This window comes from Taudactylus pleione, unplaced genomic scaffold, assembly GCF_031769625.1.
Source record: "Taudactylus pleione unplaced genomic scaffold, aTauple2 ptg000109l, whole genome shotgun sequence".
Taxonomy (NCBI): Eukaryota; Metazoa; Chordata; class Amphibia; order Anura; family Myobatrachidae; genus Taudactylus; species Taudactylus pleione.
Genome location: NW_028284511.1, coordinates 14,572,621 through 14,599,691, shown reverse-complemented (window position 1 = coordinate 14,599,691; position 27,071 = coordinate 14,572,621). Strand labels below are relative to the sequence as shown.

The 27,071-nt window shown below is 42.1% G+C and overlaps 1 protein-coding gene across 1 annotated transcript in view; it reads right to left on the bottom strand.

Moving 5' to 3' along the window:
* Window positions 1–924: 924 nt before the first annotated feature.
* The window catches only part of FRMD8 (FERM domain containing 8), a 40,612-nt gene continuing 14,465 nt past the window's right edge, over window positions 925–27,071 (bottom strand). Inside the window, exons 5-11 of the mRNA XM_088471083.1 lie at window positions 23,102–23,160; window positions 13,537–13,703; window positions 7,412–7,624; window positions 7,199–7,322; window positions 3,572–3,715; window positions 3,028–3,211; window positions 925–2,578 (exon numbers count right to left, since the gene is read on the bottom strand). Coding sequence (XP_088327209.1) covers window positions 2,469–2,578; window positions 3,028–3,211; window positions 3,572–3,715; window positions 7,199–7,322; window positions 7,412–7,624; window positions 13,537–13,703; window positions 23,102–23,160 — 1,001 coding nt within the window. The 3' untranslated portion in view covers window positions 925–2,468. The remainder of the gene's footprint in view (window positions 2,579–3,027; window positions 3,212–3,571; window positions 3,716–7,198; window positions 7,323–7,411; window positions 7,625–13,536; window positions 13,704–23,101; window positions 23,161–27,071) is intronic.

The following is a 27,071-nucleotide window of genomic DNA, read 5'->3' as shown; positions in this document are numbered from 1 at the left end:
AAATTACAGAACAAGCTGGTTCTAGGACTTAAGAGGCTAAGCACTGCCACCTAGTGACATAAATTCACTCCATAGGTTTTTTCCTCTCCCATCGTTAAGAGCATTCCCTGATAGGGTGGAAAAAACAAAACCCAGTGTGCTATTTACCATGTCTATGCAGCCAAATTTCCCCGCAAGCAGTTGTGGTCTGTTGACTGTGTAGTGCTGTTGAGGAGGGTGTGTGTGTGAGGACCAATCAGAAGCAGCAATCACACATATTGGGACTTCTGATTATTTCTTGCACTCAATATATGGTAATGTAGCTTTAATAAAAATGCCACAAAGCACCAGTGACAAAACCAACCTGAAATGTAAAAAACACTTAATTTGAGGCATTTTTGGGGAAGGGACTACGGCTGCTGTCGGAAAGGAGGGACTGTGGCACATAAGGAAATATCTGCTGCGATCCCTCTTTCATGCGTTGAAAGGATCCTTAATATTTGAAGCTACCGCAATTATTTGATAATTAGACCACTAAACTTTTTGCTTTTGGCAGGATAATTACCATAAAATACTTCATCCAACAAATGTAATCATCACATTGGCAATACCTTATACAACAATAAACCTTAGGTTGTCTATACACCCCAAGATTATCTTTCCAACCATCCAACTAGTTGGAACCAAAAACTGGTAATGTATCGGAGAAAATGAAAATCAACCTTTTGCTCCCATACTACATCATTACATGCAGTCCCCATGGAGCGCATAGCGTCAGTATTTCCCTTTGATGGCACCGCAGCACAAAAGATTATGCAGTAGTGGCCATCTTAGCAGCATGGCTATTGTCCTCGGACACAGTCTGTTCATGGTTTAGTCATCCTGCCTTTAAGCAATCTGAGTTTATGCAAGATTTTTTAAAACACCATCGTCTGGACAACAGGCTGCTACACACAAACTTTATTTTCAGTCGTTGTTAGTACAAAATCACATTACAGATTACAGTATAAAAAAAAATGAAGCCATCTAATCAGTCTTAAGGTGGGTACACACCTGACAGATATATCTGCAAATGATGGTCGTTCATACACACTGAACGGCTATAATCTGCTTGTGCCCTCAGGTACCAGCGACCGGGGGGAGGGACAAGGTGACCGGGGGCGTGTCCCATCCCCCTCCTCGCGGCTGCCGCTGTGAGTGTATGGGCGGTCTGCAGACATATCTGTCCAGCCAACGTTCACCGACATTCGCGGGTACACACTGACCAGCGGGAAGCAGATACATTGGCCGATCAATTGATGGGCCAATGTATCTGTCAGTGTGTACCCAGCTTTACTCATAGCCTGAGCAGCCATGACTGACTTTGTACCGAAACAAGTGCTAGGAACTTTATCACAGTGGTCAAAAAAGTACAGCCAGAAGCCATTACGCTATCACCTTCCATGTAATGGGGACCAGTAGAAAAAGATATACATTTACTTGCAAAATATGTTAGGCAAAATAAAGTTTTACATCTTTAATGTTGACTGTTAGTGCATTACATTGCAATATACTAAATGAGAGTATATAATGTATACATTAGTTTGAAATGTGTGTTGTAAATACATGAAATACGCTTTTATTTTCAATCCACTTAACATTATGTAAGTACGAGTAGTAATTAAATTCTGGTCAACATTATACATCTTTACTGAAAGGCTCCATTGCCCCAAGCAGTTGAACTATTGCGCTGTCATTTGCAAGATAGGTCTTAGCGATTTCTCAGGTATAAATAAAAAGTAACTTTGCTTCTATTAGTCATTTCAGAATCAAGTGATCAATAATCAGTTTTTGTATAACAATATACATACAACAGTTCAAACCATCAAATCACTTCTGATTATTACAGAATTATAAAGTAAAGGAAGGAAACTACAGGTGCAATACAAGTGGATTTATAGTAAAAGCAATTCCAAATATTGACATGAAGGCGTATATTGGAAAAATGCTACTTTTGGTTTTCCAGCAAACTAAAGAAAAAAAAAAACAAATAACTGAAGCTCTATCATAACTCCACCAAAAATCAACTATGAAGGCATTATTGTCAATGAATTACACATAAATGATGGTTCCTTTGCTACAGTTGCGTTGATAGGAAATTATCAGTGTTTGATGTGTTATTTGAATAAACAATTATCCAACTCGGCGATAGAAGAGAGATAAATATACAAACAACGCCCCCCCCCCAAAAAAAAAATATTCCCACAAAAAACAAAAACAAATAAACATGACAACATCCACAATTTACTCTAGAAAAGAACAGTAAATCAGACTGGAAACATACTATATATCCTGGAAACTTTGATGGGTCATCCCCTGCAGGCACAGCAGCATTATTATAAGGCACAGCAGTTAGGGCTCTTACGTTTTTGGCTTGGTCCGTACAATGGATATTAAGGGTTTAGTGTTTTATAAGTCACTTTGGCCTTTGTGATCTATGAATGAAAGCGTCAGCTCTGTCCAGAGATGTCAGAAGGCTGCACGGACGCATAGCCGTGAGCAGATTGTCGAGAGAAAAAGGATGCTGCTCTTTTTGGCTTCACACGCTTGATTTCAGTGCCTGGAGAAAAACATAAATAAATACAAGGTATGTGTAGTTAGATTTCTTGCACTGTCACAGAGCAAGCACAGTACTAGTGACTATCAAATCAGGACTGTGAGCATCATTGTGCACTACTCCAAGGATGTGGTTCCAAAAAAATAATACACTGCACAGCTGACCCTCCTCCTCATTAAACACACAAAAACCCCAACACCACAGATTGTGGGACACTGTCTAGGGACCAATCCAGAGGTTACACATGTAAGTTGTGTAAAAAAAAATAGATATCTGTTTGTAGCTTGATACTGTTTTTTTTTTTATTTTAATTAGATTTTAAGATGCAATAAAACTATTTGGAACCAAATATTTGACCAAAACAACGGATGCGGGGTTATAAAGCATCATATAATTTAGCAAACTCATACAGTAAGGTTATGTAGTCTATTTAGAACAATTTACTGACTTACCATCATCAACATAATCTATAGTAGTGAGGTGCTTCATGCGGTTACACAGGACACTGTCTTGTCTACGTAGTTTGTTGCCTTTCCCAGACACTTGTGGATTCCTGGGAGCAGAGTCTGCAGATGCTAACTCTGTACCCTGACCAAGCTCTATACAATACTCAATCAGTCCACTCATCAGCTCAGCCTGGAATGAGACATCTAGGTTAATGCATTTAATCAATTCAAATTGTGTATTAAGTTTTTTTGTTTTTTTTAAATCCAAATAAAATAAGACTAATTTATAGAATATGTGGTTCAACAGAGTTATTTGGTAATGTAGTGTAATGTGAAACTTTGAACAGTAGATACAGCACCTATAAATACATTTATCATTAGAACAAATTAAAAGAAAAAACACATATACTAATTATATCTCCAGTTACTCAAAGTAAAACATTTTAATAGCCCAGCAATATATAGCTGTACAGGTAAGTCCTTGATGGTTTATAAACGCAACCTGACCTACACAAGGATTGCGACTACCAAAAGTGTTAAGAAATATCACCTGCTTGGAATATATTTTAAGCAACTTGTTAACTGGCGTTCCTTCATTGTCCCCATCAAATTCAAGCCAAAGAATATGCTCTTCTTCAGCTGGATATGTGTGATCCCAGGACAGCTCTGAAAACTTCAGACTTATCAAAATATGCTGTGAAAGTAGAAGAAAATAAGACATTATTAGTAAAATCATGGAATTAACCATTGGGGCAAATTCATTTGGGGGAGAGAATTGTAAAAAGTCCTGCACATGTGAGGTTTTTGCTATTCAATCAGGTGCAGGGTTTTTTCGTTTTTGACCGCTGGGAGGTTTTTTTCCCCTCTTGCATCTCCAGAGCAAGTCTGACTTTTCTTAAAATCGTTAATACCCACGGTAATCCAAAATTGGGTGCGAGGTTATTTTCCTTGCGCCCAATTGGATATGCCCCATAGAGTCAATATGGAATGTTTGCATTTATTTTTGAACAGTATATGGACTACAATAGAATTCAAATGTTGCACACATTAGTGTAAGGACAAAATATACTGTAAAAACAGAATAAGGTTTACATTTAAAGAAATATTATAAAAAAAAACTAAAATATATTATATAATACTGTTTGTATTTTTAATTTAAGAATTATTTTTATAGCAAACACGTATTATGCAGCACTTTACAGAGAACAATCATTCATATCAGTCACTGCCCTCCCTATCACATGCACTCTGGGGTTCATTTTTTGTCAGAAGCTACAAATTTACCTACTAGTATGTTTTTGGATTGTGGAAGAAACCGGAGTACCTGAAGGCAATCCACGCAAAACACAGGGAGAACATACAAACTCCACATACATAGAGCTTTGGTGTGAAATGACCTCAGCTAACTATTGCACCACCGTGATTACCGTTTGGTAGCACTCCACTTTTCTCAACTGGTGTAAATATTTCTTGGCTGCCAGTTTTGAGTAACTAGCTGACAAATTCTACTCTAATCAGGCTGCAACCGCCAGGCACTGCGAGCGTGTTGGCAGGACTCGTGCGCATTCGCAGATTACCCACCATTGGGTTTTACGTACTAACCTGTATCAGGCCCACTGATTGGTTCACTATCCAATACTTAAGTCTACAGGGACAATTAAATTGTTGGCTGCGCAAATCACCGAGACTCACAATACCCAAACATCGCACATTCATCTGCATACCTCTATGGGGTCACCAGGAAAAATGTGCAATGTTGGTGGCCTCGAGTACTAACCGTTTCTCCGGCACTTCATGGCCATCTCCATTAATCAAATCTCCCTATTGACTTTCAACTTGCGCCCACTCCCTAATGTACATTATGATTATGCTGCGGTCACAGGCAGATGGACAGGACACTGTCTCCTATATGATCAGCACACTGCACGCTTGTTGCTAATAATGTTCTGATGAGCTTATTGGTTACTTCATAACCGAAGACATCAGAGTGGAGAAGACAATGAAGACTGAGCATAATAGGGTGCTCAAAAACTGCACTATCCAGTGGAGTGAATATTGGATTATACCCCCATTAGGTTCCTTTTTCTATAAAAGCCTGGAAGGATAGGTCATGAGTAAAGAACACCGGGTATAGAAAAGAACAATGTTCTCCAACAAATACATTTTAAACTTTAAACATTAATATTAACTCTGGTAATCGTGAATCAGCATAACAATGAACAAGAACAGAAACAATATAGGCTATAAGAAGGTAACCTCGCTCTATGCTGTTAATTTACTAAATGTTGACTTGGGCTTCAATTACAAACCAATGGCAAATCGCTGGCGGTTTAGTCCTGAAAAATACAGCATTTACTAATGTGTTGATTTTATTTCATTTTACACCTTTTAAAACAGCAAAGCCTGCACAGATCATAGTGATATGTGCAGTGCTTCAATGCTTCAGTGCTTGTCGATATCCTAATCGTGTGGGGATGCAGACATTGGGATTCTAACCGCTGTGATCCCGAGCGCCGGCATCTGTACCAAACCCGTTCAATGTAAAGTTGTGCGACAATGTAATTTTTAGGTTTTATAAAAAATTCCAAATATGGTCCTGACGTAGCGATATAAAATTGTAATTACACTGTAGTTCTAGTAGTGGAGAGTCTGAGAAGTAATTTTGGAGTGCTTATTTCTCTAAGCACCCTGATGGGAGTCATGTCTGGTGACGAAACATGATGGACACGCTCATGCTAGCAACATCTGCTAGAGCAGGCCTGGCTAACCTGTGGCTGCTGTAAAACTACAAGTCCCAGCATACCCTCCCACTAATCAGCTGGTATAGCTGGAGAGCAAAAAATATGGTAGTTGCTCAATCAGCTTAATGATATACTACAGGTGCTTGTAAAGGGCAGGGTTTACAGCTGGAGAGCCACAGGTTGGCCAGGCCTGTGCTAGAGGTTTGGCTTGCAGTTAGCTTTAATCGGTGCATAAAATTGATTTTGCGCTTTCATTCATGGTGGATACTAGATCACTGAAGTCACCCCAGAGAATTCCCTAAGAGAGGAAGCACTTGCAAGATGCTTTGAGCAGAAAACATCTTTGTATGTTAGAGTATTAAATCTTTAGGCATGCACTAAATAAACCGGTATCCAGCCAGAACACAGCTGCTCCATCAAGGCACATTCCCGCCCAAGAGACACCCAATATTTTGATGCAATGCACCCTTACATTTTCAGTGGCTGGATTACTAACACTGGGGCAGGACAACCAAAGTAATTCAATGGACAATGGTCTGTAGAACAGACAGAAATCCAACATGATAACGAAGTACAAATAATAGTATTGCTGCGCTAATGTAACTAAGCAGCTCAGTAAAAACAATAGATAAAATGTATAGCTAAAAGGCTAAAAACTGAGCGCTAAAAACATTAAATGAAAATGCAAAATAAAATAAATTACGAGCATACACTTTAAAAAGATGTGCAAAAATGATAATTATCGGCATAAGTAATGTGTATAGCCTTCTGAGATATATTTGGGAGCAGAGCATGGTATCTCAGGAGGTACTCTGAGTCCAACTAGACTGTTCCCAAATATATCTCAGAAGGCTATAAACATTACTTATGCTGATAATTATTATTTTTGAACATCTTTTTAAAGTGTATGCTTCGAATTTATTTTATTTAGCATTTTCATTTCATGTGCTTAGCGCTCAGTTTTTAGCCTTTAAACTATACATTTTACCAACATGACATCTACCAGAAATGCCTACGGAACGCTCGTCCAGGTGCAGATTTGCCCCACCTTGCAGTAACACTGAGATGCCAAGATTGTGACATCAGATGAGGCTCGGCTCCATATTAACCGTATAATAGAGGAGCAGATGATTCATATTCATTTGAAATGACCTATCCAGCACTGGAAAAGGGAAGGAGCTGACTTACATCATATAGCTCAGTTATATTCATATTGGTTTATCAGTGAAGAGTCAGAAGCACTGAGAAATTCAATTGTAGTCCTTCACTTGTACCATAAAAGGAGAGACAGGGCTTCAAAGTGTTAGGTTAGATTTGAGACAGTCATCGCCAGCTCAGCTATTACACGTTCAACATGATAACCATTTACTGTATTTAAAGGAAAAAAATAAAAAGAAAGCCATGGAAGAGCCACTGATGTCATCACATACATGTACCTTTTCTTTTCTGTCTATTACAGATACACCTTCCATATTAATGGCCACAGATACAGTCTTGCGTCCATTCCTGTTCAGAATTCCTTGGGTAGGCTTTTCAACTTCCCCTAAGAAAAAGGCACACCTGATGGCAAACAAAACATACAAAGTTCAGTGTAACCCATGCCAGTCTTCATTAGTGCTCCTCCTTATAGCCACCCAAAATCTTCCTACCCATAATAAGGGAGTTCATGGCATTTCTTCAGATACTCCTTATAATTCATTGCCTCTCCCTCTCCACATGAAACGTTTTCAGTAACGGCTTTATAAGTGTTCAGCAGAGTTTGCTCGAAACTTGCTCCCCGATTCCCTCTGTTCTTGAACGCAGTTAGTAACCCATTCCTCTTTTTACATATATGTAGGGGAAGAAAGTACTCCAACTTTTGCCTGAAAGAAAAGCACCAAGGTTTAAGAACTGCAGAGACACTGGGAAAACTGATCCTGACTGTGAGATAGTTGCCCAGCTTATAGGTCCGGAGGTGACTAGTGTTAGGGTTCCTGGACCTGCGAGTCCACTGTAGAATTATTTAAGTTTGGAATTCTATGTACTATCTTGCCTGTGAAACTGCCATGCCCTGTAAACCTGCCTGTGGTGAGCAAAAAGCTACTGACTGATTTTACCCGGTCTATGCGATTCTTGTCACAATATATATCTATAGCAAAGTGGCTGACTGGGAGAAGTGAAGGAAAGGAAGGGAAGAAAATAAAATAAAACCACAACCCCCCCCACCAAACAAGCAGAATAATGGGACAATATACAGTGTTCCTCAGTGGCATGAGAGAAAAGGATTTAACAAGGTACAAAAATGCCAATTTTTCTGACATTGAGTTTGGAACACTAGATACAATGGGGACAAATCATAGTGTTCCCTAAGGCAAGATGCGCTCAGAAGTTGCGGTGCACAGTACTTTATGAGCAGAATTTGGTAGCTGTGGATTCAAAAGTATAGAATTTGTAAGGATGTGCTCTGCATTCTACCATACTGGTGGGAGCCTCCTTGTCGGCACAGCATGGGGCCTCTGCTGAGCAGCTGTGTAGGCCACCATTCCGACAAGGAGGCCCCCACCAATACAGTAGAATGCACCCGCAGTTTCTGGAACATTACCAAAGTATTAAGCATGGAAATGTTTTGCTATTTACAGAGCCGTACAATACAACTGAACATCAATACATAGAATTTCTATACCAAAACGATACAACCTAACAAAAGGTAGACTTAATAGGGAAATTGAAGGGAAAAATACAGTGACTCATTATGGCTAGTGAAACTAAATAACAAAAATTTGCTTGGGGGAGGATTAGGGTGTAAATCACAATTCAATGATCCTATAACCAACAAATGGGCGGATACACAGAACCAGATTCGCAGATGGGGTGGGAGAACGGGAAACAGAAGCGCACTGATGACAGGAATAGTGCTAGGAGTACAAAACAGGAGAAGCGGGCCCTGCCCTTGAGGACTTGGTCTAGCAGAGAAGGCCAGTCTCTATTGTGCACAAAGAGAACAAAAATGATTCTGTCCTGCACAATTCCTGGGTCTTATGGATGTAGATTTTCAATCTCCTTACATCGTCCAGAGAACAAAGACAGGCCTTTTCTTCTGGAAACCTAATCTGGGCTAAAGACTGTGGGCCCGAATTAAAGTTGCATAGGTGAGGTTTCATAGATGCGGTCGACTGACTACAGATGGATGTTCCCATGGACTGCCAATTGCAGGAAGCATCTTGAATTGCGACCGCTTTACAGGGGGGTCAGATCTTGGCTCTATTTCACAAAGTCCTGATTTAGCTGGAACTTGGTGATCACCTTGGGCTGAAAGGGTTTCCTGGTCTTCAAGCAAGATGAGGAGAGAGACCTACTAGATGACGCCTCCCATCTCCAAAAAACTCTTCTAGCTGTGGAGACAGCAAAAAGGAAGGCAATCTTCCAGGCAAAGACCTTCAAGTCCACTAAACCCATTGGTTCAAAAGGAGGGTTCTGTAAGGCTGTCAGCACTAGATTGCATCTTACATGCATCACAGTTTAGCACTTTAGATAAGAGACATTTTTCTCTGAAATAATTCTCTGGAGTCCAAAGACCCTTTATCCGGGATGGAGAAGTGATGAACCTCCCCAGCTGTGAATGGATGACCCATGTCTAACACCCAGTTGAGCCATCAGCTGAGTGTTAGACATACCCTTGGGAAATGACTGAAGGCCTGACTGGACAAGTTCTGGCGAGACTTTTCTATTTTATTTTTAGTCAGGTTTGGAACATCCTAGAATGTACTGGTGCAAATTGTACTGCCTTTGGAAAACATCTTCATGAAAAGGGGGAATCAAAACCTGCATGTGAGCTAACAGGGACTTCAGCAGTCCTTGTAGCAAGTTGATCTTGTCCTTTGGTAGGAACACTCTCTGCTAATTGGCATCAATAAGTAGGCCCGGGAAGATCATCCTCTAGAAGAAGTCAGGTTGGATTTTACATTTCAATGTCTGGGCAGTCTCCAGAAATGGAGACTGCAGCAAAGCCAAGTAGTTTGCCAAAGAAAAAGCAGACGAGTCTCCACAAGATGTAGTTAATTTACCGGTACCCGGGAGGCCTACGTCAGAGTGCCGACCTGGAACTAAAGATAGGTGTTGAAATCCCGACGCCTATCTTTAGCCCAGCAATGAAATCTTGACAACCGGCATCCTGAACTAGGGTAAGCCGAGCCCTGTAAGCCGTTAGCCGTGGGGGGAGGGTTCATTTTACGGGCTCCAGGGGGAGATTAGTAGGGTTAGGCTTAGTCACCTCAAGGGAAGGTTAGGGCTAGGCACCACTAAGGGAGGGTTATGATGTGTACACATGGTACGATGGCAACGATCAGATAACGATCAGATGTTCGTCCAACACATGCAGTAACCCCTTAACGACCCCTATAGTAAGCAGGCTAACCTGGTCGATATCGAACCAGGTCTGCCTGCTTGCACAGACTACGGCAGTTGGTCGATAACAAAACAAACTGTCAGATTTTAACGATAACAATAGGATCTGTCAAAGTCAAATAATTGAGTATGATCGCTGTACAAATATCTGACAATTTAGTCGTCTATGGTCTGATGACGAATTGCTTGGACGCTACTCTGCGTCAGCGCAATTCCGATATGCACAAATATATATTTATATTACAAGGTTTAGTCAGTGTGGAAAACAGGTTTTAATGTGTATGTCTGTGGGTGTTTGCATATGTATTGAGAAACTCTGCATACTAATACAATTTAATTATTTGTTACAGACATATTGTAACACAGATAGTGATATGATCAGAGAAGGGTTCTAAATGCAAAGTTAAAAATAATTGTCAGGAACCTGTTTATCGTTAACAATTGTATACCTTTTGTTCGATACTACTGCTGTTCAAAGGAACTAGCATTTAGCGTTTGAATAGGCAGAGGAAAACCTTTGAATTAGCTACCAGGCGATGTGACTTCAGCAAACAGCTGTTGGTCTCCCCTGCTTAGAAATAAACCTTTATTTACACCTTAGAATTTGGTTCAAGCAATGTCTAAATATTACAATATGCCAGAAATGGATAAAAGTTGGGGATATATATATATATATATATATATCTCCATTACACATACTCTGATGCACATAACACACACACAAAACATATATGCATACACATAGACGCTCACATGCGTACTCGCATACATACATACATACGAACATTACACGGACGCACATATGCGAACGCATATGTATAAAAAGGTTCCTTCACATTAAACGTAATTAGAGGTTTTAGTAGCATATAATTATGTTGTGAAATGTATGTATATGGTATTTAAAGTATAGAACATAGTAGACAAGTCATGTTTGGTACCATTCTAAATCCCTGTTTATTTGTAGATCTCTGGTTCTATTGGCAAGCAAATCGCAGCATGCGTTTGCAAGATATGACTTATAGGTTAGAATGTATCTCTGTATGTAGTGTTTTTTTATTAGTTCTTCGGTGGGAAACCATACAAAGCAACATCTGAAGATCTGGGACATACCCCCAGTGATACCATATGAACTAACCAATGAACGGAGTGACCTGAAGCAAGAACCTATGAGCATCTGTTATTCTGTGCCTTTGTTGTCTCTGAAACCTGTACCGAATATAGGCTTGTGAGCTGGGGCAGTAGTCAGTCATTTCTCCATATCCTTGGGAGACGGTGACCGCAGATTCAGGATTGAAATACTGCATACTGGACCAGTGCGCACGCGTATGTATCGGTTTGTACCTTTGTGTTTACTTGCTTTTGCGCTAATTGTGTGAGATCATAGCGTGTAACTTTCTTTTTAGTGCAATATAACTTTTTGTGCTTTGGAACCACAATTGGATTGCAAAGCAATTATTTCTTATGCGACTTGTAGCGCTAAATATCGACATTTTGGGTATATAGATTTAGAGGTTTCAATAGATTATCGTTAAAATCTGACAGCTTATCGTACCGGGTGTACGCAGCATTAGAAGGGGGAGAGGGGTAGGGTTAGCATACTTACCTCCCCTGTCGGCATCTTCATCCGTCGGGCTTCCGGCATCGGGATATGAACCGGCGGCTATTCAGCTGCTGGGACCTTCATACCCATTCTGTCTCCACGACTGGAGACTGCTTGCTGCTTTCTAACATGCTTGCTGTATCCATTCAACTATGCTCGCTAAAGGATGGTGTACTTCCCAGAGGGCCTATCACTGAAGGATGGCAGCTGTCCAAAGTATAGCAACCTGCCATCCTGTGCTTAGAAATTCTAAGATATTTACTTAACTATGGTGCCAAAATAATGCTCCATCTATCCTTAAATCACAAGTGCAACATTACAAGAAATAAGGCATAGAAAGGAAATTAATGTATAGGAAATGAGCAAACCAGCAGGAGAAAAATCATTTTTCGGATATTACATGCCTACTGTTGAAATAATACCCCCAGTTTCTACAGAGAAAAACACATTTCTTGGTTCAAGATTGGACATCTGTAGGGACACAAAATCTTCTAATATCCGAGGAGAGATGTCTGGCAGATTTGGGGCATTCCTCAGTCTGGGCCATATTTAGACTTAGGAGTAAAATAAAAACAAGGAGCAATTTGCTCCTGGAACAAACTAGGTTGCTATGCAAGGGTGCAAATGCATTATTTTTGCCTGCAGGGGACACACTGATTGATTTTGCATATAGCAAACAAATACTGGCCAGCTTTATATTTACACTGAAATTTAGAAATAAGTTAGAATGCTCCCTTCCTAATTATAAATGACTCTGCACATAATAAATCTGCCCCACCTGCAGTGCAACCTGGTTTTACCTTTTTTGTTGCTGTAACACCTAACTCTGAGTAAGGCAATCAGTGTGGTCAGGGCCAATGAGATATCCACAGGGCCCGGGCACTTTAGGGAACTTGACCTAATCCGGAAAGCATGGCCACAACGGCTGGCTGCAAAGGGGACTGGACTTGAAGAGTTAGCAGTTGGACTTTTAAGTAACATTTCGCTCAGAGCGCTTTTTTTTTTTTTACCTGCGGAGGTCATAGCACGGCGGAATTATCTAAACAGACAAATAAGCACACTTTTGCACATAAGGGACCTCATTCTGTGACAGACACATCTGCGTCCATCTTTCTTTTCAGCCGAGGCAGCCTGCTTAATACCTTATGCTATTGCGAGCATTGGTCCGCCTATGCAGAGTATCCATCTATCTTCACGCGGAAGGCAGCGCGGCCACTGTTTTTCAGTCTGCAGTTGTTTTCATTAATGTCGGAACTTACGCCCACCCCACGCTGGATGCAAAAGATCCGTCAGAAACAGGCGTCCAATCTCCAGCCACATGCTTCAAACAAGCACAGAAGTCAGCCTACATGCCCGCTTGGCGGATCTGATCCAGTAGCCACCTAGTTACGCCCATTTCACTGAAAGAGTGATCCGCCAGCAAATGGATCGTGCCCACTTTTAATCCCTGTAGGCGTGCCTATGCGTGGTCCGATGTGTGCACTTGCTTTCTTCAGTGCATGTGCAGTTTGCGGATATCTACAGGATCTGTCAGCATTTGGACTTATATTTTGCACCTTAGTGATTTAAGCTGTTGTAAAGGTGGAAAGTGAAAGACTTTTGGGGATAGCAATAAGTTCAAAAACAATCGAGTCAAGATGACCAGAATACAAGTGGACCATCAAAATGCAGCAAGAGAAGAACTTTCTGTAGTGGGAAAAGTGGACAATCAAGGTTCAAAATCATTGTCGAATAGAAGATAAAAAGATCTAAAAAAAAAGAGAATGATCACATGGAAACATAATACCATACCTTAATGTAGAAGGTGTATGTTTTTCTTGATTATATGGTCCCAGCTCTACTCGGCAAGTCAGACCACCCAAAAATTCACAGTCCTCTACGTCACACGGGTACCTTCCTTCCAATACGTTGTACTTTGCCTCCTCATACAGTAGCCGTAATATTTCCTCATTAGAAATCTATACAATTATCATATAAAAGTTAGATTATAGAATAGATGATAGAATAATAGAAAATAAAAGCTGCAAGTTTTAGAGTTAATAAATATGAAAATGCTAAAACACTTGTAGCAAAAGATTAATTGGACGATTTGCTCTGTGTTTCTAAGAGATGAAGAGTTTAGTTATACTTACTAGTGTAGGTTACAATATCACAGACAATTATGGTACAGTCTTTAATACAGAATACCATTTGTACTATGCTTATACAGGTTGAGTCTCCCATATCCAAATATTCAGAAATATGGAATATTCCGAAATACGCAATTTTTTTTTAGCATGACTGAGATAGTGAAACCTTTGCTTTTTGATGGTTCAGTGTACACGTTTGTTTAAGGCACCAAATTATTAAAAGTAAAAGTATAAAATTTCCTTCAGGCTTTGTGTATAAAGGTTTACATGAAACATAAATGAATTTCATGTATGTACACAAACTTTGTTTGAGCCACAAAATTATTGAAAAAGATTGTATAAAGTTACCTGCAGGCTATGGGCCATATCCAATTAGCCCCGAACACTGTTCGGGCGCTAACTGATTCCCGCGATCTGCGAAAAACGGCGATTTTTCGCCGATTATCTACGATATTTTTTTTCTCCCTATCCTATTATTTCGGGCGAAATAGGATAGTTCGCCCGTTACCGTATAGGAGCAGCGATAAGCTCGCGGACCTATGTGTTCTCGCCCTTTTTTGGGCGAAAAAAACAGCACTTATCGTGGATTATTTTTCGGGACACATCAGGTCCCGAAAAAAAACCCCTGATAAGTGCCGTTGTCAGGCCGACTTCAGGGCTATTTGGTTAGCATCAAGCAAGCTAATTAGCCTACCGAGGCTAATTGGATATGGCCCTATGTATATAAAACATAAATGCATTCTGTATCTAGATTTGGGTCCCATTCCCAAGATATTTAATTAGAGTGTGCAAATATTCCGATATCTAAAATACCCCTGGTCCCAAGCATTTTGGATATGGGATACTCAACCTGTAATACAAAAGTAATAATAATAATAAAAAAATAAATAAAAAAAACACATTAAGAAACACCTTGCAGGGTTATTTACGAAGCGCGGAAAAGGAAAATTATATACAGTATATGATGTGGGCATTCCGGGGCAGCAATCGAGCTGGAGAGAGTATTTTAAGAGTCAAACGTCTCGTATGGTGAGCAGAGCTTGACGCGTTTCTCAGCGATAGGTCGCCTGCTGTTACATTAGAAGTCTTCTGCCCCGGGAAGCCCGCATCATATGCTGCCCTAATACAGTAGAAACAGCATAAGACAGTATCTGGCTGGCCCCCGGAATCTTTGTACCACGCGCTGCTCTAAACACAGCGAGAGCACCAGAATAACTGGCTGACTCCGGGCTGATGACAGTCACAGTGTATCCTGTTTGTGTATGCAGCATAAGGAATAGACAAGACATTGGTCTCTCACACCAGAGAAGAGGGAAGTTAAATTACCGGTAATCTCATCATATCTCTGGCAGCATGGATGGAAAGTTCTGCTGAAAATGACCAGTGAGTTCACTTTATACATTTGGATACAAAAAAAAAGAGACTGCTAAGAGACTGCTACTGTTTCTGATGATTGTTTAAACACTGAGCACTCACTAATCAATTAATGCAAGTAATCTAGGAGGTATTCACCAAATTGATATTCTTTGTTGCAGTTTATATCTGCTTTTATTTTGTTACATATTGAGTGTTCTTTAAATAAGATAACAATATTAGTGTCTCCAGTGGATTTACACACATCCTTTTATGGATTGAAAAAAGTTATTTTATTGGATGTTTTATGTTGGTATTTATATTAATTTGTTTGTACAGGTTACTGTATGATTTGCTTTATGATCCACCATGGATAACGAGTGTTAAAATATCATTGTATTAAATCTTTATACTACTTCTGATCGTTTTTATATCCAATATTTAAAAAGAAAACCCTTTTAAAGGCGTATCTAGCTAGTTAAATCATGGTTTCTCAGAATGTTGATAGGTGAGATTTCGACATTATAAGAATTTCAACATTAAGATTAGGCTGAGGGCGGGAGGATTTGGGTTAGGCACTAAAGGGTGGGGTTACGGGTAGGGATAAGGATTAGGGGAGAAATACTCAGCCAAACACCAGAGGTCTGACCCAGAAGTCAGTCACGTGACCGCCAAGACCCAGAAGATGCCACTGCAGCTGCCGGGAGCAGACAAGTCAACTTTTTATCACTGTCTAAATGGTCAATGTCAACATATACATAAACAACCCAAATAAACTAATATCTTTATTGCAATATTCTGGAGTGCCATCTATTACTTGTACTATAATACATATCTATCTATTATCAGGAAACACAGACACACACAGACACACACCTACTCAAATAGGGTGTTTAGTCATACAAATAGTCACTCCAAGATCAGCAGCTCCATTGGGAGGTAAATAGTTCTATTTTTGGAATAGAAAACATAATATTATATCTAAACCATAAACAAACATATAGAATATTAGACGGATTTAGCCCTGCGCATGAGAATGGATCCACTTGGAGAAAGCAGTAACAGATCTGTAGCAAAAATATTTTTTGAACAATGTAGCCGACATGCTACAACGACAGTCCTCTACTCAATAATTCATCAAAGAAAACAGCACAAGATCAAACCCTCATTCAAACCATGAGTCGTCTGAATTTATTGTCCGAGTTAAGGTGCATACACACACACACAGCGATTTTGTTACCAACGATTTTATGAACGATTTTCTGTCAGATTTTTTTAAAGTGTAATGAACGATTTTTTTTTAACTACAAACGATTTTTGCATATTCCCTTAATGAAAATCGTTCAGTTGGTCAGTCTGACTGAACTACAAACGTGAACGCGCATGAACGATAATCGTTCGTTTTAACTCAGAAAGTGAACGCTTTTTTCAATGATTGAACGATATCCTTAAAGATAATCGTTCAAAAAATCGTGTGTGTATGCACCTTTAGTGAGCAGACCCTTGAGAAAGGCGTGGATCGCACACCGAAACAGCCGTCAGGCTGCGACTCTTTTATATGCCATCTACAAGGTATCAATAGGGACTAGCTATGATAAGTACATGGCTAATGCTTTTTTTGACAAGATGGCTTCTTCTTTAGCTCCTGATGGAGCGGTTGTGCTTAGGCGCATTTTACATTTTATAATTATATATATATACACATATTATATATATAGATATATATATATATATATATATATATATATACACACACATATACATATACATACATACACAGTCAGGTGCATAAATATTGGGACATTGACAGAATTTTCATATTTTGGCCTCTATTCACCACCACAATGGCTTTGAAATGAAACAAACAAGATGTGCTTTAACTGCAGACTTTCAGATTTAATTTGAGGGTAATTACATCCAAATCAGGTGAACGGTGTAGGAATTACAACGGTTTCTATATGTGCCTCCCACTTTTTAAGTGGCCAAAAGTAATGGGACAAACTAAACAATCCTAAATCGACCTTTCACTTTTTAATACTTTGTTGCAAATCCTTTGCAGGCAATTACAGCCTGAAGTCTGGAACGCATAGACATCACCAGACGCTGGGTTTCATCCCTGGTGATGCTCTGCCAGGCCTCTACTGCAAATGGTTTCAGTTCCTGCTTGTTTTTGGGGCATTTTCCCTTCAGTTTTGTCTTCATCAAGTGAAATGCATGCTCAATCGGACTCAGGTCAGGGGATTGACTTGGCCATTGCATAACATTCCACTTTTTAGCCTTAAAAAATTCTTTGGTTGCTTTTGCAGTATGCTTCGGGTCATTGTCCATCTGCACTGTGAAGCGCCGTCCAATGAGTTCTGAAGCATTTGACTGAATATGAGCATATAATATTGCCCAAAACACTTCAGAATTCATTCTGCTGCTTTTGTCAGCAGTCACATCATCAATAAATACAAGGGAACCAGTTCCATTGGCAGCCATACATGCCCACGGCATGACACTACCACCACCATACTTCACTGATGAGGTGGTATGTTTTGGATCATGAGCAGTTCCTTTCCTTCTCTTCTCATCACTCTGGTACAAGTTGATCTTTGTCTCATCTGTCCATAGGATGTTGTTCCAGAACTAATGGCTTTTTTAGATGTTGTTTGGCAAACTCTAATCTGGTCTTCCTGTTTTTGAGGCTCACCAATGGTTTACATCTTGTGGTGAACCCTCTATATTCACTCTTGTGAAGTCTTCTCTTGATTGTTGACTTTGACACATATACACCTACCTCTTGGAGAGTGTTCTTGATTTGGCCAACTGTTGTGAAGGGGTTTTTCTTCACCAGTGAAATAATTCTTCTGTCATCCACCACAGTTGTTTTCCGTGGTCTTCCGGGTCTTTTGGTGTTGCTGAGATCTCCGGTGCGTTCTTTCTTTTAGCGGGGCGTGGCGCCCTCCTGGAGGGCAAAAAGCACCCTGCCCTCCAGAAGGAGGGCAAACCCCTGCCCTCCAGAAGGAGGGCAAAGAGCGCCCTGCCCTCACAGCCTGCGGGTACAGTCTTCACCCGCAGGTCGCAGTGTCCCGCGGGTGGAGAAATGTGCGGTGACCCGGTCACCGCCGGAGAATAGACGCCGGGTGCATGCGCCCGACATCTATTCTCCCTGTCTGCAGCGCTTGGGGGCTGCCTGGCGTGTCCGTAAGTGCTGGGCACGCCCCCAAGAGTCACGAAAAGGGGACGTGTCTTATAGACATGCCCCCTTTTCAATGGCCACATCCCCTTTTCGGGAGCGCGCACAAAGGTGCCCTCTCTAGCTCCGGCGTCCTGCCTTCCGCCGGAGCTAAAGTGAACACTAGTATTGTTACAGTACACCAGAGTGTGCGTCTTTGCTGTGCCAGCCTGTTTTTCCGGCACTTTGGCGTCAGTTTTCTTGGTGTTGCTTTTTATTGGGCATTTACATTGCTTAAGATGATACAACTGATATGGAGGCTACAGAACATGCGATGCAGTTTTTACAACTGGACACAGGAGAGACTTAGAGTTTTTCTGATATTGAGGCCGAAACCATCTTATGCAAGGAAAAGTTGTCTGGTCATGGCAGCTCCCCATCTCTAGCAGATCTACATAGAGATTTATTTAAGCTTAAAAAACGAGAACAGGATTTCTTGTATCATGCAATTACGCTATCGGATTATTAAAGTAAAACACATTCCCCGAGGTTTCCGCATCCACAATATGCCCACCATTGGTAGACATAGTATTCCATTTTGCAGGAAATGGATAGGCATTTTAAGTAAGTGTTCTATGGACTTGATCCTACTGGTCATAGAAGAAGCTACCCGTGAACTTAATCTCACCCGTGATAAGATCAAATCGTTTGAGGATATCCATTTAACTTCCTTCACAGAGGACAGTAGCAATAATTGGATCAGTAAAATGCAACTATAGGTTGAGAAATACCGTCATCCAATCCAATACAAAAAACAAAAACGAGATAGAGTGCAACAGGACTATGAGCAACATAGGGTGTATGGCTGGCTTAGCAGTGGCACTAATACTAATGCATTTTCTTTTTCTAAAAGGACGTAGACCGGTCACTGTATATTCTGCCAATTCCAGCACCTCTGCCAGTGAGAACGAAAGTTGGAGTATTCCTCTAGAGGTAAACAAATCCCTTTAGGCCCCTTAAAAAGTGGGAGGCACATATAGAAACCGTTGTAATTCCTACACCGTTCACTTGATTTGTATGTAGTTACACTCAAATTAAATCTGAAAGTCTGCAGTTAAAGCACATCTTGTTTGTTTAATTTCAGAGCTTGGCCAGCAGGCACCAGGCCTACCCCACGAGAAGGGGCGGCCAGACCAAGAGGAAGAACAAATTCCAAACCCAGAGGGGCAGAAGAATGTATTCTTTAATTTGTCATCTACTCCACTAAGAAATCATGAAACCTCAGTTCTTAATAAAGGACTTTCATTTGGCCCCACAAACTATCATGATGAATTTCAGTGGAAAATAGATACATAAAAGCTTCAACGTACTTTAAAGTTACGTGAGTTTTTTGACAAAAAGAAAAACCTGTTAGATACTTCTGACCAGCTTAGTCTTACGTCTATCCCACCTCAATTACGTAGGATTGCCCCTCGTTCCCATTTTGAACCTCAGACATGTAATCCCTCTATAAAAACTCTCTCTAGATTGCTAGAACAGAATACTGGTGAGGCTTCCAATACTGTTCATTCTAACCTTAACAGACAAGAACATCAAGCTCTCATGGCTCTAAGCAAAAGAAGGGACATTATCATTCGTGGAGCCGATAAGGGCGGCTCAATTGTTGTAATGGACTTATGTAACTACAAGGAGGAGCGCATGAGGTTACTAACTGATACTTCCACCTATGACCGGTTATCTTCGGACCCTACTTACATGTTTAAACATGAATTGGATGACATTTTGACTGAAGTTGTTTCCATGGGGTTCTTGTCCACTGATCTTGTTAAAGCTTTGTGTGTAGAACATCCGGTGGTACCGGTGTTCTACACTATTCCTAAAATTCATAAAAATGCACAGAGTCCCCCGGGCAGACCCATCATCTCTGCCCGTGGGTCTCTGTGCCATCCTATTGCTGTCTACCTTGATGCTTTGCTGCAACCATGTATTAAAAATCTCCATACATACCTGAAGGATACATCATCAATGCTGCAGAAGCTATCAAATCTTGCACTGTTACCTAACAATTGTTTCCTTTGCAGTGTAGATGTCACAAGTCTCTACACTTGTATTTCACATGTGGAGGGACTTGCGGCAGTGAAAAATTTGATCACAGACAATGTACTATACAATGGGCCAAAAGTTAGTGTGTTTATGAGGTTGTTGGAATTTATTCTAACACAATTATTTCCTGTATGATGGGCATTTCTTTTTACAGCTGTCTGGATGTGCGATGGAGTCCTGTGTGGCCCCATTGTACGCTAATACCTACATGTACAGTGTGGAACAGGGTTTGTTCTTTGCCAATCCCGATATTTACCAACATATTTGTTTATATTTGCACTACATAGACGATGTTCCCATTTTTTGGACTGGCCCTGAGCAACCCTTTCATGATCTGATTTTGATGCATAATGATTCCGACGCTCCGGCTAAGCTCACTTATGTCATCAATTCAGATGAGGTGACATTTTTGGATGTTAAAATTACCTGTCGTCTGGGTGTGTTACAGACATCATTGTATGTCAAACCGACTGACCGCAATACCATCCTTAGACACAATAGTTTCCACCTTGAGGAGCTTACCATACTCTCAGATGCTCAGAGTATGCAGAATATCTAGTGATCCTATTGACAAGTGTGAACAACTTGACCTGATGATACAAAAATTTGTTGACAGAGGTGACCCTCTGAATGAATTAATGCAAGCCAAGCAAAAGGCCTTATCTGTGGCACGGAGTGAGTTGCTGAAACCGGTTGATAAACTTTCTGATTCCAATATCATCACCTGGGTTAATAGGTTCAGCACCAGTAGTAAGAAAGTTAAACAATTATGGCCTGTTATCCAAACAGATCCTGAATTGTCTTCATTGGCCAACTCTAGGATTCGTCCCTGCTATACTAGGGGGTCGCAATTGAATGACTTTCTTGTCAAAACTGATATTACAGGCTTTTCACATGTTGCTCCTACCCATTTTCTCCAGCGCAAATCTGGCTGTTTTAAATGCATTGGGTGCTTTACCTGCCACTACATGGTTGCGGGTGATACCTTCCTACATCCCTACTCTGGCAGGAAATTTAAGATTCATCACACTTTAACCTGTAGTTCCAGATTTGTCTTTTATCTCCTGTCTTGCCCATGTGGACTTCACTACGTGGAAAAGACAGAGACAGTTTAAGGAACGCCTGGCCCACCATCGTTCCGCCATTGGGTCAGAGATTTCCTTGGGTCATAGTAAACAACCGGTGGCCAGTCATTTCGCCGTGGCTCAACATGGTGTGGCTACATTACGCTACCGCATTATTGACCATGTCCCTTTAACATTACGGGGTGGCAACAGACCTAAACGTTTGCTGCAGTTGGAATCCAAGTGGATTTTCTTATAGGATACATTGGCACCAAGGGGTCTCAATGAGTCCCTGGGCTTTAATTGTTTTTTTTATAATCGTTTTTCATAATGAGTTTTTGGTTTATGTCATTATTTACATTAACATTTTTGTTTGTTTTCATTATTGTTGCCTGCCTTATAGTATTCAGCTCTATTTTTTTGTGTTTTTCTATATTAATTTTTCTTTATGTATTATGTTTATTATTCATGGGCGCAGATTGTGAGGTGTTTTGGTATATAGATATTCCAGTTATGATGTATCGCAGTCCATCTAGCGGGTTCATGCATATTGATAACGTGCCAGTCATTATATCCCTAGAGTACTGTATAGTCTTGTTTTTGTCTATCACACATCTTTTAGTGTTCATATATTCTTTTATTTTTCATTGCATTTTTTTGTAATTTTTCTGAGTCTATAGCTCTAGCTATTTCCTGTTCCCTCGTTTTTTGTTTTTTATATGTTTATGCCCATCCTTATACAATTATAGACATTTAATATTTCTGATATATTCTTTATGTCACCATTAGTATTGTGATGTTATGGCATATTACTATATTGCTACGTTTTTTGTACCTTATTGAATTTATACTGAGCATTTTTTTTTGTATAGTTTTTTTAATGAGCAACATTGAGACCTGAATGTTATTTTAATTTTGTAATGTCTGCACAGCTGTGGTTTGTTGGCATTGGCTTCCATTTTGTTTACGGTTGCCATGACAGCATGCCGTGCGGACTTGTTTAGTGGTGTTGTCATCAAAGGGCGCCGATTAGTGACGACCAGGGGTTGCGTCATTTGATGGAGCTCCCCTGATTACCGGAAGCATGGTGAGCGCACAGATTGTGTGGGGAGGAGATTTCACATTGGGATGTCAGGTATTTAAGTCTGTTTATGTTCAATGTTTTATTGTATGTCAGTGTCTTGAGAAAGGTGGTTCGACCTCCGAAATGTCGACAGATTAAACTGCTGCTTTTTTCACTTTGATTTGGACTCTCTGAGTGCCGCCTATTTTGGAATACTATAATAATATAATATATATTATATATATATATATATATATTTTTTTCCCCCTTGTTTGTAAATCAGCTGACTTACCATACCTTAATATCTTGTAGCTGCCATGGAGTTGAAAAGGAAATTTTGCTTAAATATTACTATTAAATAATGGTATATAATTATATATTGTATTACCATGGTAGAATACGGAGTGAAAGCATTCCTCTCTCCTATAAACCTTAAATAAACATCTCCATGCTTTACTGAACATAAATAAAACTCAACTCAACTCACCTGAAGTTCTCGGGACTTAGGAAAGAAAATATTTCTGCGAAACTGAAGGGAGGGTTCATCTGAATAAAGAATATACAACAGACAAAAATAAATGTTGCACAACTCTGCAGTTAATCAAGTTGACTACAACAAGAAAGTCTCAAAATTATCCCTGTAGTTAATTTTATGGACTATGTTTAGCTACACCCTGAATTAGAACACCTTTTAACTGGGAGGGTTATATATCTATCTATCTATAACCCTCCCAGTTTACCCTCACTGGATTGCAGTGCATTGCACCTATGGTCAAACCTGGCTTTTATAGACACTAAAGCATTAAACATATTAAAGTCTGTAAAAGGTATGCACCAAGGATTATGTGTCTGCCCCACACAGCTGCTCAACCGAGACTCCTTGCCGCAACACCCACAAGGTTACTGTCTTGAACAAGAGATTGCCACGTAAGGGATAAGCAATCACATCCCTGGACTTTAGGAGAGCGACCATGAAGGCTGTCTTCATGAACGTAGCTGTCGCCAGCCACCCCATAACATTCTGCACAGTCCATAGCAAAGACTGTTCCTCAATAATATGAGATATGGTAAGAACTTACCCTTGTTATCTCTATTTCTACGAAGTCCATAGGGTTCCACAGGATACCTTGGGTATAGGTGTGACGTCAGTCGCAGGGCACCAAAGAGTTAAGCTTTCAGCCTCCCAGGATGCACTAGGTCCCCCTCCTATACCCCGCCCCCGGGCCAAGGCACCTCAGTTAGTTACCAAGCCATAGGCCGGAGGAGGAGAAGGAAGAGAGAGAACAAAGATCTGGACACATACAAGAATCACATTCTCACCAGAGGGAGACGGAAAACCGGTGACCAGAGCAAAGCCCATCTGCAGCATAGGTGCGACAGGGCGGGAGTCCTGTGGAACCCTATGGACTTCGTAGAAATAGAGATAACAAGGGTAAGTTCTTACCATATCTCATATTTTCTACTTCAGGGTCCATAGGGTATCCACAGGATACCTTGGGGATGTCCCAAAGCAGTATCCTTTAAGGGTGGGGACGCTCCTGTGCAGAAAGGAGAATCCGCCGCCCGAAGGAAGCATCCTGAGAGGCGAAGGTGTCAAACCTGTAATACCTCACGAAGGTATGGACAGAAGACCACGTAGCAGCCTTGCAGATCTGAACTGCCGAGGCACCACGTCGAGCTGCCCACGAAGGACCCACAGACCTAGTGGAATGAGCCTTCAGAGAAGGAGGGACCGGTAGGCCTTCATGAAGATAAGCTTCAGAAATAGCCATACGGATCCAGGCTGCCAAAGTTTGCTTTGAAGCAGGCCAACCCTTTTTACAGAAGCCATAGAGGACAACAAAGCGTCAGACTTCCTAAACGAAGAAGTGCGGTCAACATAAGTCCTTAAGGCCCGCACAACATCCAAAGAGGCCTCACCCACGGAAAGACCCGGTGAGTTAAAGGCCGGAACAACTATTTCCTTGTTAACATGAAACTGGGAAACAACTTTGGGAAGAAACTCGGGCCGAGTGCGAAGCACTGCCCTGTTCCCATGAAAAACCAAGAAAGGGGGTCTACAAGAAAGAGCCCCTAACTCAGAAACACGTCTGGCCGAAGCAACGGCCAGAAGGAAAACAGTCTTAGCTGTTAGCCATTTAATATCCACTGAGCCCAGTGGTTCAAACGGCGGTCCTTGGAGAGCCCTCAGGACCACAGCCAAATCCCAAGGCGCCACAGGTGGAACAAAGGGCGGCTGAATACGGAGAACACCTTGCATAAAGGTGCGCACATCCGGGATTGTAGCAATCCTACGGTGAAACCAGACAGATAGGGCCGAAACCTGTACCTTCAAAGAAGCAAGGCGAAGCCCATGATCTAGTCCCGCTTGCAGGAAGGCGAGAATCCGAGACAGACGAAACTCCCGCGGTGCATAACCTCTCGGTCGACACCACTGGAAGAACGTATGCCACACGCGATGGTATATCCTCGCGGAAGACGGTTTCCGAGCTCGTAACATGGTACGCACCACAGAGCTGGAAAACCCCCGGGACCTCAGCATGGCCGTCTCAACAGCCACGCCGCCAAAGACAGCCGAATCAGGTCCGGGTGAAGACAAGGACCCTGAGACAGAAGGTCCGGTCGTAGCGGCAACCGCAGAGGACTGTCCACGGACAGACCCTGAAGGTCTGAGAACCAGTGCCGTCTGGGCCACGCGGGAGCTATCAACAGGAGCGTCCCTCCTTCCTGTTTGAATTTCCGGATTACCCGTGGAAGAAGGGAGACCGGAGGGAACAGGTATGCGAACCTGAACGTCCACCGGACGGACAGAGCATCCACCAGAGACGCCCCTTCGTCTCTTGTGCGAGACCCGTACACCGGCAACTTGTTGTTGTGCCGGGACGCCATGAGGTCGATTTCTGGAAGACCCCACCTGTCCACCAGTAGTTGAAAAACGTCCGGGTGCAGGGACCATTCCCCTGGATGAACGTCCTGGCGACTTAGAAAGTCCGCCTCCCAATTTAGCACTTCCGGGATGAAGACCGCTGATATGGCCGGAAGATTGCGCTCCGCCCAAACCAGGATCCGAGAGACCTCTACGAGAGCCGCCCGACTGCGAGTTCCTCCTTGCCTGTTTATGTAGGCCACGGTGGTAGCATTGTCCGACTGGACCTGCACCGGGTGACCCTGGAGAAACCGCTGTGCCTGCAGGAGAGCATTGAAGACCGCACGGAGTTCCAAGATATTTATTGGAAGCTCCGCTTCTGTCGGCGTCCACCTGCCCTGGAACAAGTGTGGACCCGAAACTGCTCCCCAGCCCCGAAGACTGGCGTCCGTTGTCAACAGGACCCAATTTGGAACCCAGAACGGACGTCCCTTGTTGAGGTGGGTCGTCTTTAACCACCACGCAAGGGACAGGCGAACCTCCGGGGTGAGCACAATCGTCTGGAACTTCAGAGACTGAGGCAGCCCGTTCCACTTGGACAGGATCAGGTGCTGCAGAGGTCTGGAGTGAAACTGGGCGTATTCCACCATGTCGAACACCGACACCATGGAGCCCAGTAACCTCATCGCCGAGTGTAAGGACACCCGGCGGCTGTGCAGACAACTGCGCACCCTTGACTGTAAAGCAGAGATCTTGTCCTCCGTCACGAAGATCCTTTGCTGTCCCGAGTCCAATAAGGCTCCAAGATGCAGAATCCTCTGAGACGGGATTAGAGTGGACTTCTGCCAGTTGATTAGCCAGCCGTGCCGTTGCAGCAGTGCAATGGTCAGGTCCAAGTGGTGTAACAGGAGCTCTGGAGATCCTGCCACCAATAACAGGTCGTCCAAGTACGGCAACATGCGGACTCCTTGCAGCCGCAGAGAAGCCGCCCTCACCTTGGTGAAAACACGTGGTGCTGTCGCCAGGCCAAAAGGTAACGCCCGAAACTGGAAGTGGTCGCTGCGGATTGCAAACCGAAGGAACTCTTGATGGCGCAAAAGAATAGGGACACGCAGGTAAGCGTCCTGTATGTCCAATGACATCATGTAGTCCCCAGGTTCCAGCGCCAGAATGATGGACCGTAGGGTCTCCATCCGAAACTTCGGGACCCGCAAAGACTTGTTGAGTGCTTTGAGGTTGAGAATCGGACGATATGACCCATTGGGTTTCTGTACCAAAAATAGATTTGAATAGAAACCCTGGCCCCTCTGGGAGAATGGAACAGGCACTATAACTCCAGCCTGGAGCATAGTGTGCAATACCTTCCGCAGCTCCGTAGCCTTGTTCCGGTCTGATGGTAGACCCGTGGTGAAGAATCGAGCCGGGGGTCTGTGCCGGAAGGAGAGGGCGTACCCGTGGGAGACCACCTCCAGAACCCAAGTGTCTCTGTCGTAGTGAACGACCAACACCGGGAGAACTGCAGCAGGCGGCCTCCCACCCTGGGATCCCCCAAGGGGAGACCCGGACCGTCAGGCCGCAGGCTTGTCATCTG